The sequence below is a fragment of the Mustela putorius genome, unplaced genomic scaffold (genome assembly GCF_011764305.1).
Source record: "Mustela putorius furo isolate JIRA1106 unplaced genomic scaffold, ASM1176430v1.1 tig00000421_pilon_pilon_pilon, whole genome shotgun sequence".
Lineage (NCBI taxonomy): Eukaryota > Metazoa > Chordata > Mammalia > Carnivora > Mustelidae > Mustela > Mustela putorius.
In genome coordinates this window covers 8,525,796-8,538,380 of record NW_025421375.1, presented here as the reverse complement: position 1 = coordinate 8,538,380, position 12,585 = coordinate 8,525,796, and the positions used below count along the sequence as shown (strand labels likewise).

The 12,585-nt window shown below is 44.0% G+C and overlaps 2 protein-coding genes across 2 annotated transcripts; both read right to left on the bottom strand.

The window, feature by feature from the left end:
* Positions 1–2,217: 2,217 nt before the first annotated feature.
* LOC101685546 (interferon alpha-1/2-like) lies at positions 2,218–3,004 on the bottom strand. Its single transcript, XM_004761838.3, has one exon. It carries the CDS (start codon positions 2,950–2,952, stop codon positions 2,389–2,391), a length of 564 nt encoding a protein of 187 aa, XP_004761895.1. The 5' UTR covers positions 2,953–3,004; the 3' UTR covers positions 2,218–2,388.
* A 4,993-nt stretch (positions 3,005–7,997) lies between these two features.
* Positions 7,998–8,561, bottom strand: LOC101693741 (interferon gamma). The gene is given in 1 exon segment (NM_001310172.2): positions 7,998–8,561. A coding segment is annotated over 1 exon segment (564 nt).
* Positions 8,562–12,585: the final 4,024 nt, after the last annotated feature.

Here is a 12,585-nt window from a genome sequence, read left to right as displayed (position 1 = left end):
TCGTAAATCAGGTCTCAACCGGTATGAAAGGATTGGGATCCTTCTCTGCACACATTCAAACCACAATGCTCTGAAGCTAGAACTCCATCACAAGATGAAATTTGGAAAGAACACAAATACTTGGAGACTAAAGAGCATCCTTCTAAAGAATGAATGGGTCAACCGGAAATTAAAGAAGAATTGAAAAAATTTATGGAAACAAATGATAATAAAAACACAACAGTTCAAAATCTGTGCGACAGAGCAAAGGCAGTCCTGAGAGGAAAATATATAGTGATACAAGCCTTTCTCAAGAAACAAGAAAGGTCTCACATACACGACCTAACCCTACACGTAAAGGAGCTGGAGAAGGAACGACAAGGAAAGCCTAAACCCAGCAGGAGAAGAGGAGTAATAAAGATCAGAGCAGAAATCAATGAAATAGAAACCAAAAAATCAATAGAACAAACCAATGAAACTAGGAGCTGGTTCTTTGAAAGACTGAATAAGATTGATAACCCTCTGGCCACACTTATAAAAAGAAAACAAAAAGGACCCGAATAAATAAAATCATGAATTAAAAAGGAGAGATCACAACCAACATAAAAGAAATACAAACAATTATAAGAACATATTATGAGCAAATATATGCCAGTAAATTTGACAATCAGGAAGAAATGGATGCATTTCTAGAGACATATAAACTACCACAACTGACCCAAGAAGAAAGAGAAAACCTAAACAGACCCATAACCAGTAAGGAGATTGAAACAGTCATCAAAAACTCTCCAAAGAAACAAGAGCCCAGGACCAGATGGCTTCCCAGGGGAATTCTACCAAACAGTTAAAGAAGAATTAATTCCTATTCTCATGAAATTGTTCCAAAAAAATAGAAATGGAGGGAAAACTTCCAAACTCATTTTATGGGGCCAGAATTACCTTGATCACAAAACCAGACAAGGATCCTATCAGAAAAGAGAATTATAGACCAATATAATTGATGAATGCAGATGCAAAAATTCTCACCAAAATACTATCCAAAAGGATGCAACAGTGCATTAAAAGGATGATTCACCATGAACAAGTGGGATTTATTCCAGGGCTTCAGGGCTGGTTCAATATCTGCAAATCAATCAATGTGATACAATACATTACTAAAAGAAATAACAAGAAACATATGAGACTCTCAATAGATGCTGAAAAAGCATTGGACAAAGTACAGCACCCTTTCCTGTTCAAAACTCTTCAAAGTGTAGGGACAGAGGGTACATACCTAAATATCATCAAAGTCCACCATGAAAAATCCACTGCAAACATTCTCAGTGGAGAAAAACTGAGAGTTTTTCCACTAAGGTCAGGGAACATGGCAGGGATGTCTATTACCACTACTGCTATTGAACATAGTAGTAGAAGTCCTAGCCTCAGCAATCAGGCAACAAAAAGAAATTAAAGGCATCCAAATAGCAAAGAAGAAGTCAAACTATCACTCTTTGCAGATGATATGATACTATATGTCGAAAACCCAACAGACACCCGTCCAAATCTGCTAGAAATTGCATAGGAATGCAGTAATGCATGAGGATATAAAATCAATGCACAGAATACAGTTGTATTTCTTTGCCTGCTAGATGTGGACCTCAGCCGTGCCGTTTCTTGTCAACTGCCAGCTCACCTGCCCCCGACACTGGACATACGTGTCTCCATGTCTGTCAGTGACCTGTTGAGGGGCCCGCAGATTTTCTGTGTGCACTTCCTGTGTGCTTCTACCTCTCTGCTCAGGCAGCAGGTGAGAGAAGTCACTTCCTATCCTTCATCGTCAAAACATTAAAGTGGAGGTTTTTAGATCCCATCCCTATAGCAACCATATTTATATGTCCCTACAACCAAAGATGTAGACATCAGGATCTGTATTTTTTATGTCCTATAGCCTAAAGTCAACGTGCAAGTTGTCTTAGAGAAAGTGAGTTGTTATTTCCAGTGTTAATGCAGTATGACAGTAAATGATTTCTGCTGTCCAATTTCCAATGGAGTTACACAATGAGACCTGATGTGCCTCCTTGAAAACACTTTTGTCCTTAAAATTCCATAAAGAAAAAAAAAGATAAACTGATTACATATTAAAAATATATTTTATTATAGTCTACTATGTAAAGATGCACATCATATTATATGAAAAAACTGAATCTTATGGATATTTACATAAATAAATATTTAAATAGATAAATAGGGATAGGCAAGGTCATCTGTAAGCAACTACAGCTTGTAGAGTTGACATGTCCTGAAAACTCTTGACAAATTGACTGTGTTCATGTCTTCACAACCACAGAAATGAGAGTCTCTGAGATGGCAGGACTCCGGAATGTGTGATGTTATTAGTCAGAGGGAATCATTTCCATGTTGAAACGGGTCTCACTTGCCACTCCTTAGTCTCTTACGCAAGGCTGTTGATGCATACAAGGGTTTCATGATCTCTGCTCGGACCATCTCCCAGGCACAAGGGCTGTATTGCTTCTCTTGCAGATAGAGGGAGATTCTCTGGAAGTAGTTCCTCAGGATGGAGTCCCCATTCACCAGGGGCGTCTCTCCCACCCCCGCCTCCTGCAGGGGACAGGCTTCCAGGTGGCCCAGGTGCTCAGAAAGTCCCGAGCACAATTGCTCCAGGAGGGTCGTGTTCCAGGGAGCAGGTGAGGCCTCTGTGCAGAAGAGGTGGAAGGTCTTCTGGTTCGTCACATGGATGACAGAGAGGGCGTGAGCCTTCTGCAGCTGCTTGCCATCAAACACCTCCTGGGGGAAGCCAAAATCATTTGTGTATTTGTCACAGGAGCTAGCAGACAGTCTCCTCATTTGTTGCAGGAGCATCAGGGTCCTCCAGTGCAGCACGCCGTGATACTGAGGCAGGTCACATCCCAGAGAGCTGAGGGAGTGGCAGCTGAGCACCACCAGGGCCACCAAGAAGGAGCAGGGCAGGGCCATTGGGGATCCTGTAGGTGCTGTTGGCCTGGCTAGGGTGGGCACGTCTGGGACCCGTGGCTCTAGCTTCTCTGAACATCTTGTCTTGTGCATGTGGCTTAAGTAGGGGACATAGGCGTTTTCAATTTCTGAACGTTTCCCTTCCTTTCTACTTCTCTTTTTGCTTTCCTTTCTACACTTTCTTCTGGGGTTTAGAGCATGGGTTTCTCAACTGTTTCTTTTTCCTATTGCCACCTCCTGTCACAGTCTTTCAAATATATCTGTGATTGAACCTTCCAAAAAAACGTGGTAACAGAGATCTAAAGTCTATATTGTTATGTATTTATAGCTCTGCTTTATAGATTAAAAAAGAAAGAGTTCATTTTAGTCTGTTTAATTCAGAATTAAGATGGACGAAAATTTTCAACTGAAAGCTGTATTTTAAACCTAATTACTCTTTACTGGATATCTGAATATGATGTGTGACTTCTACATTTTTCTTACTTAAATGGAAATATTAAAGTACAATGCAAATTAAGTATTTCTAGAAAGACAATACTATCAGTGTCCCTAGATTCTGAGAATCATTCCAAATTGCTAATAGCCAATGAATTTTTCAAACATTTATTGGATGTTTGTTTTTACTGTACTGTATTTTAGTATGGCCTCAATGAGAAAATGATTTTTAACTTCACTTGATGCTAGATACTCAACAATTTATTCTAAAAATATTTTCTCTATTTAGAACCAGATAGAATTCCCGATTCAATGAATACATTTTGAATAATTAAATGATTATGTAGAATCTATATTTATTTCCAAAGCCCGCATCAAAACAAGGCTCAAACACCAGCAACTTCGACAAGATAGCCTATGGTATGTTGAAGCCTTGTTCCAAACCCTAGAACTACTTGTTACATTGTTGGAAATCATTGGAACAAGTGTTCCCTCTGAGGGGGGATGCTGAAATGTGGGAGAGACCTTGAAGCTCCAGAGCAGGAAGGATGGGGAAAATCTCTAGACCTTCTGCTCACGTTTACTAGGAATCTATCTGCTATTTTTGTTAAAAAAAAAAAAAAAGATAGAAAGAAAAAGAAAAAAAAGTTATTTTTGTTGAAGGTCATAGCTTATAACACTATCAGAGTCTGTTCATTCCAGGAAAGATTTTGTTTGTGTTTGCTTGTGTTTCTTTGCTTGCTCTGGAAGAAAATCTCCCACCATGGGACAGACTTCTACATACAACACAAGCCCATGTGCAGATCTGGTCACTGTCTAGCCCACCTTGCCCCCTCGCTGGCAGCCTCCCCTGTAAAGACTGTGATGGGCCACAGAACAGCAGCTGTATGAATGGGCAGGAGAGGCTCCTGAGGAGGGAGGGGGGAGGGGAGCTCACAGGAGGTTTCTCCACTGGGGAGAGGGAAAATCTGTGATTGGAGAGTGAAAGGATGGGATCTCGGAGGGCATGGAGGAAGGGGACATGTGCTGTACCAGAACATATGGAGTATGCGGACATAGGCACAGTGTATATGTATACGTATTACATTACTGTGTAACCAATTACATTCAATGGATAGGACACCCGTTCCCAATGGGTATTTTTTTTTTCACAATGATATTTTGGAGGATCCGCTCTTTGTAGTCAGATACAGGGGAAAGGCTATGAAAAGATCAATATTCAGGGAAAATATAAAATAATAGTTCTCATCTGTCAAGATGAGACTTTCACTCAGTGGAAGATACTAGATGCTTTGAAATGTGCCACTTGATTATGACAACAGCTCTAGGAATATTTCCACCTCACTTTACATCTGAGCTATAGAGTGTCCAAGTGAGGTTTTCATGATCAAACGAGTTGGAAGCAGAATCCAGATGCAGGGCACAGTCCTGTAGCCCATGTCATAAATTCCTGCCTGAGGTGGTTCTTGGAAAATTCTGAAAATTCTTCCCTGGTTGCGTCCCACCTGCACTGGCTGCCCCTTCGCTGTGCCCCAGACAGGCTCCCCTTCTCCTTCTCAGCCTTAAATGTTAAAGATTCTCTGAAGCTTTAGGGCATCTTCTCATTTCACTCATGTGAGACAAAAGGACTTTCAGTACAGTGCCTCGATTTCCAAATACGCAAAGGAAATTGCGATTTAATGTCTCCAGGACATGACTCACCCTTGCATCTCCAGTGGGAAGTCCGCTGTCCCCTCTTCCTGACTTTCCTCCTTCAGGCTCCTGGTCACAGATCCCCCTGGCCTCTAGCACTGTGAGGAGGTAGCCTCAGACTACTCTAGAATGATTGCTTTCCCTCTCCCTCTGCTGGCAAAGCCAGCAGATTTCCCTCTGCTCTTCACAGGGGCAGCCTAGTGGTGATTCCAGTGGGCTGCACCAACTAGGGAGGACTGGACATTGTAACTGCCCAGTGGAAACCCACAGAGCCTCGAACCATGCTTCCGTAACAGCTCAAGTTCCTACCATTGCCTGCTCCTGGCGAGTAGTGATTGTCTACGTGCTCCTTTTTCTCCTGGTACCAGCGCTGAGACTAGCCCTGGGACCTCAGCTGTGAGTGGATCTAAGAAGAGTTGTTGTTTTCCACCTTCTTGCATTTGGGGGTTGTTGGTTTTGTTCTTGTATTGCAGCTGTGAGGTCAGGAAAACTGTTCCAAATGGTTCGGTGTTGATCCCAAAACCAGAGGATCCTGCAATACGTGAACATATGAACAACTTCAGGCTAGCTCTGTCCTGTGATGGAGACCCTTAGGGACAGTCCTGTCACAGACACATCTTAACCACAATGCTGAGTAACTTAACTCAACACATTGTATGGCTGAAGCAGAAAGAGGAGTCGTTAGAAAGATGGAGCTCATGGCTATGTGGCTTAGTGTTGTAGGTCAAGAATATCATTTGCAGGTCCCTTTCTTGCTTTCTTCCTTTTTATCATTTCCCTGTTCTTATGTCTTCATTTGAATATGAAGAGATGGGTCTCCGGATTTTGACTCAGACGCCTTCCCAGGTAGTAACTCTGTTTCTTCTGTCTCTGATGGAGATGGATTCTCTGGAAGCACGTCTTCAAGGCTAGGGCAGGGCCCTCAAACCCAGGGGCGGCTCCCCCACTCCCATCGCAGGTACCACACAGGCTCCCAGGGTTCTGGCTGCCCCAGCAGGGGCGGGTTCAGGCAGCAAACAGCGGGGCCCAGTGAGGAAGAGGGTGAAGGTCAGCTGAAGCATCTCAAGGAGGACAGACTTGGTGTGGACCTCTTGGAATGGCAGCCATGCACCTTGTCCCAGTGGAGGTGTCCCTGGTTCAGGAGAAGGGGCTGATGCTCCTCCTCTGTTCAGAAGCAGCAGGTCCACCTGTGAAGCTGCCCGGGGCCAGGAGGCAGCTCACAGCCCAGAGCTGAGATGCTGCCACGGGGATCCAGGAGGAGCCCAGCAGAGGGGATGGGCGCTGCACCTGAGGGCTTCTGGTGGCCTGCTGGACCAGTGGGGGGTGCCCTGGCCCCTCATTCATCTTCAGTTCTTTCTATTCATGAGTCTTCAATAGAACAGGGTAGTTTTCATTTGCAGAATGTTCTCGTACACTTTTCATACCTTTTCATTTTTCTTTGCTTTTTTTATATATGCTTTACATGACTTAGAAGACATTTGAAGACATCGCTCATTTCAATTATTAGTTTATTTTTTCATGGAAGTTTAATTAGCCCAAAGAAGGTAAATCTCCCAGATCTATATTCTATCTATAGTCACTGTTCTGTTCCTTGCCTTTCCTCTGCCGCCAGTATGGTTTCTGGTGAGTAATTCCGTCAAAACAGGTGGTCCCTGTGGTCACAACCCTTCTACTTCCCAGCTTCATGGACCCTTTCCATGCACCCTTTGCTATGATGCAATTCCTTGAAGCGTTTCTCTGCTTTGAAATAGACTCTTAACCAATATTCGCTCTTATACTACTGCCTTAGCGCCATTCCACCTTTGTTTGCAGTGTGGCTCTTTTCTCCCTTAACTAGGGGAGGCTTGAAGCACCATTTCTCATTCTATGCTCTCTTCCCAGGCAACCACTTCCCTCCCTGGGCTTTAAGTGAATGGAATGGCTTGTAAATGGCAGGATCAAGGATCCATTTGTTTTTTGTTTTGTTTTGTTTTGTTTTGTGTTTTTTAAAGATTTAATTGATTTATATGACACACAGAGAGACAGGGAGCACAAGCAGGGGGAGTGTGAGAGGGAGAAGCAGACTCCCAGCTGAACAGGGAGCTCGACACAGGGCTTGATCCCACGCCCCAGCATCATGAATGAAGCCTAAGGCAGACACTTAAGCAACTCAACCACGGGTGCCCCTGAACGATCCATTTTGTAAAGAATATTCGTACTTGAGAGTCTACCAGTATGATGTAGAACATATCCGGTGCTTTTCATTTTTTTCCTCACAGGTCTGCTTCCTTTTCTACTTACAGAATTCATATTATCTCTTCTTCTCACTCTTCTCTTTAACATAACTGATATTAGTTCACTAAAATTATTATTCTAAAGTTAGTTTTTCTACAAAATCCAAGATACCAACACAGCATTGGACTCATGAAGTCTGCCTTTCCCATGACGACAGCATGCACTTCCAGGAAGTCGATGCGATTACGTCTAATGTGAAAATGAAATCACGAGTGAGAGAGTGGGACAATCCGTTCTTTCATCAGGGTGTAATCAGACTTGTTTCCTGCTTCAAAAAGAAACAAACGCAAGAATTTTTCTATAGAAACATTTAATGAACAGAAAATAAAGAATTTAATATATGTAAAACATATACAATTCTCTTAATCACAAAGAGTAGGTGCAACTAATATAATACAATAAAAAATAACAAATCTTATAAATAGTGAAATAAATAAATAGCTAAATAGGCAGATCAGCATGGTCATCTGAAGGCAACAGGTGTTTGTAACGTTGACTTCAAGTTGTTTAATACTCCTGAATACATGTGACAAATTGATTCAGTTCATGTCATGATGACAGCAGAAATGAGAGTCTTTGACACTACAGGACACATGGGAGTGTGATAGTATTCTTCAGAGAGAACCATTTCCATCTTGAAAGGGGTGTCACTTCCTGCTCCACAATCTCTTATGCAAGACTGTCGATGCATACAAGGGTTTCATGATCTCTGCTCGGACCATCTCCCAGGCACAAGGGCTGTATTGCTTCTCTTGCAAATAGAGGGAGATTCTCTGGAAGTAGTTCCTCAGGATGGAGTCCCCATTCACCAGGGGCAGCTCTCCCACCCCTGCCTCCTGCAGGGGACAGGCTGCCAGGTGGCCCAGCTGCTCAGAAAGTCCCGAGCATAATTGCTCCAGGAGGGTCGTGTTCCAGGGAGCAGGTGAGGCCTCTGTGCAGAAAAGGTGGAAGGTCTTCTGGTTCGTCACATGGATGACAGAGAGGGCTTGAGCCTTCTGCAGCTGCTTGCCATCAAACACCTCCTGGGGGAAGCCAAAGTCATTTGTGTATTTGTCACAGGAGCTAGCAGACAGTCTCCTCATTTGTTGCAGGAGCATCAAGGCCCTCCAGTGCAGCAGGCCGTGGTCCTGAGGCAGGTCACATCCCAGAGAGCCAAGAGAGTGGCAGCTGAGCACCAACAGGGCCACCAACAAGGAGCAGGACAGGGCCATCGGGGATCCTGCAGATGCTGTTGGCCTGGCTGGGGTGGGCACATCTGGGAACCGTGGCTCTAGCTCCTCTGAACATCTTCTCCTGTGCGTGTGACTTAAGTAGGGGACACAGGAGTTTTCGATTTCTGAACGTTTCCCTTACTTTCTACTTCTCTTTTTCCTTTCCTTTCTACACTTTCTCCTGGGTTGTAGAGCGTGGGTTTCTCAACCGTTTCTTTTTCCTATTGCCGCCTCCTGTTACAGTCTTCTGAATATTTATGTATTTGAACCTTCCAACAAATCTTGGTAACATGGATCTACAGTCTATATAGTTATGTATGTATAGCTCTGCTTAATAGATTAGAAAAGAAAGTGTTCATTTTACTGTTTATTTAATTCAGTGTTAAGATGGACAAAAATTTCAACTGAGAACTATAGTTTAAGCTACTTATTCTTTACTGGATATCTAATTACGATGAATGACTTCTCAGTTTTTTCTTACTTAAATGGAAGTATATAAGTACAATGCTAATTAAGAATTTGTAGAAAGACATAATAATATCGGTGTCCCTAGATACTGAGAATCATTCCAAATTTCTAACAGCCAATGAATTATTCAATTATTTATTGGATGTTTGTTTTTTGTGTACTGTATTTTAGTATGGCCCCAATGAGAAAATGATTTTTAACTTCACTTGCTGCTAGATACTCATCAAGTTATTCTCAAAATATTTTTCTATTTAGTACCAGATAATATTCCTGATACAATGAATAGTTTTGAAGAATTAATTGATTATGTAGAATCTATTCGTATTTCATTTCCAAAGTCCACATCAAAACAAGGCTCAAACACCAGCAATGTCCACAAGACAACCCATGGCATGTTGAAGCCTTGTTCCCAACCCTAGAACTACTTGTTACATTGTGGGAAGCAACTGGACAGTGTTCCCTCTGGTGGGGGGATGCCGTTATGTGGGAGAGACCAGGCAGCTCCAGAGCAGGGTGGACAGGAAATAACTCACGACCATGGCGAACCTGAAACAACTCAGGACTTTCTGCTCACTTTTACTGGGAATGTATCTGCTCTATTTTTTTTAAGGGTATTTTTGTTGAAGTTCATGGCTTATAACGCTAGCAGAGTCTGTTCATTCCAGGAAAGTTTTTGTTTGTGTTTGTTTGGTGTTTCTTTGCTTGCTCTGTAGAAAAATCCCCCACCAGGGGACAGACTTCTACATACAACAAGAGCCCGTGTGCACACCTGGTCACTGTCTAGCCCACCCTGCCCCCTCGCTGGCAGCCTCCCCTGTAAAGACTGTGACGGGCCACAGAACAGCAGCCTCCTGCTCCTATCTCCTCTCTGCTCCTGCCCCTCTGACATCACTGCAGTGGGGACATTCCCTCAGGTCAGCAATAGTCACCAGGAGAAAAAAAACAATAAGGCTTCTGCTAGGAGAGTTTCGAACAAACCTGGAAGTTTCACACAACTTGTGTTCTTCTTTGTGGCTTTGTAATTGGAAGTAAAAGGGCCAGACAGAAACCACAAAGGAAAAGGAAGCAGCTGTGTGAATGGGCAGGAGAGGCTCCTGAGGAGGGAGGGGGGAGGGGAGCTCACAGGAGGTTTCTCCACTGGGGGAGAGGGAAACTCTGTGATTGGAGAGTGAAAGGATGGGATCTCGGAGGGCGTGGAGGAAGGGGACATGTGCTGTACCAGAACACATCGAGTATGCGGACATAGGCACAGTGTATATATATATACATATAACATTACTGTGTAACTAATTTCATTCAGTGGATAGGACACCTGTTTGGAATGGGTATTTTTTTTTTCACAACGATATTTTGGAGGATCAGCCCTTTGCAGTCAGTCATATGTAAAAGGCTAAGAGAAGATCACTTTTTTGGGGAAAACATAAGAATATAATCCCCATCTGTTAAACTCTCACTCAGTGGAAGATACTAGATGCTAGTATGAAATACTAGCATCTATACTAGATGAAATGTGCCACTTCATAATCAAAACACTCTAGGAATATTTCCACCTCACTTTACATCTGGGGAAACTGAGCTGCAGAGAGCTCCAGTGAGGTTCTCATGATCAAACAAGGAGATGGAAGCAGAATTCCAGATGCAGGGCACAGTCCTGTAGCCCATGGGATAAATTCCTGCCTGAGGTTCCTCTTGGAAAATTCTGAATCTTCCCTTCTGCCACACTTCCTGGAGATCATTCTTCCCTGGTGGCGTCCCACCTGCTCTGGCTGCCCCATCGCTGTGCCCTTGACAGGCTCCCCTTCTGCTTCTAGGCCATAAAAGTTAAAGGTTCTCTAAAGCTGTAGGGCATCTCATTCCACACTCACGTGGGATGGAAGGAAGTTCAGCACCATGCCTCGATTTCAAAATACGCAAGACACATTGCGATTTAATGTCTCCAGGACGTGCATTGTTGGAGAGTCCAGACTCACCCCAGCTTCTCCAGTGGGAAGTCTGCTGTCCCCTCTTCCTGACTTCCCTCCTTCAGGCTCCTGGTCACAGATCCTCTTGGCCTCTAGCACTGTGAAGAGGTAGCCTCAGACTATTCTAGAGTGATTGCTTTCCCCCTCCCTCTGCTGGCAAAGCCAGCAGATTTCCCTCTGCTCTTCACAGGGGCAGCCTAGCAGAGATTCCAAAAGTACAACACACAAACCTGTGGGCTCCACTGACTAGGGAGGCCTAGACATTGTAACTGCCCAGTGGAAGCACACAGAGCCTCGAGCCAGGCTTCCGTAATAGTTCAAGTTCCTACCAATACCGGCTCCTGGCCAGTGTGATTGTCTGAGCGCTCCTTTTTTTCCTGGTAGCAGCGCTGAGACTGGCCCTCAGACCTCAGCTGTGAGTGGATCTAAGAAGAGTTGTTTTCTGTCTTCTTGCATTTGGGGGTTGTTGGTTTTGTTCTTGTTGCTGTAGCTGTGAGGTCAGGAAAACTGTTCCAGCTGGTTCAGTGTTGATCCAGAATCCAGAGGAGCCTACAATACGTGAACACATGAACTACTTCAGGCTAGCTCTGTCCTGCGGATGGAGGCCCTTAGAGATAATCCAACCACAATGCTGAGTAATTTAACTCAACACATTGTATGACTAAAATAGAAAGAGGAGTCCTCAGAAGGATGGAACTCATGCGCATATGACTTAGTGTTGTAGGTCAAGAATATCATTTCAAGGTCCCTTTCCTGCTTTCTTCCTTTTTATCATTTCCCTTTCCTTATGTCTTCATTTAAATAGGAAGAGATGGGTCGCCTGATTTTGACTCCGACTCCTTCCCAGGCAGTCACTCTGTTTCTTCTCTCTCAGATATAAGTGGACTTGCTGAAAGCACATCTTCTATGCCAGGCCAGGCCCCTCAAACCCAGGGGAGACTCCCCCACTCCTGTCACGGGTACCACACAGGTGTCTGGATTCTGGCTGCCTCTGAGGCCCTGCGTGGAGTTTCCCCAGCAGGGATGGGCTCAGGCTTCAAATACGGCGCCTGGTGAGGAAGAGGGTGAAGGCCAGCTGGAGCATCTCATGGGGGACTTAGGTGGCCCCTGTTTCCTGGAACTGGTGGCCATGCACCATGTCCCAGAGGAGTTGTCCCTGGGTCAGGGAAAGAACAGCTGCTCCTTCTTGTGTCAGCAGCAGCAGGTCTTCCTGTGAAGCTGCCCGGGGCCAGGAGGCAGCTCATAGCCCAGAGCTGAGATGCTGCCAAGGGGAACCAGCAGGATCCCCACAGAGGGGCTGGGCGCTGCACCTGAGGGATTCTGGTGCCCTGGAGAAACAGTGGGGTGAGCCCTGGCCCCCAATTCATCTTCAGTTCTTTCTATTCATGAGTCTTCAATAGAACAGGGTAGTTTGATTTACAGAATGTTCCTGTACACTTTTCATCCCCTTTCTTTTTTGTTTGCTTTTCTTTATATGCTTTACATGGCTTAGAAGACATCACCCATTTCAATTATTTTTTTCATTTTTTTATCAAGTTTAAATTTGTCCAAAGAAGGTAAATCTCTCAAAAGTATTTTGTTTCTATAATCACTAA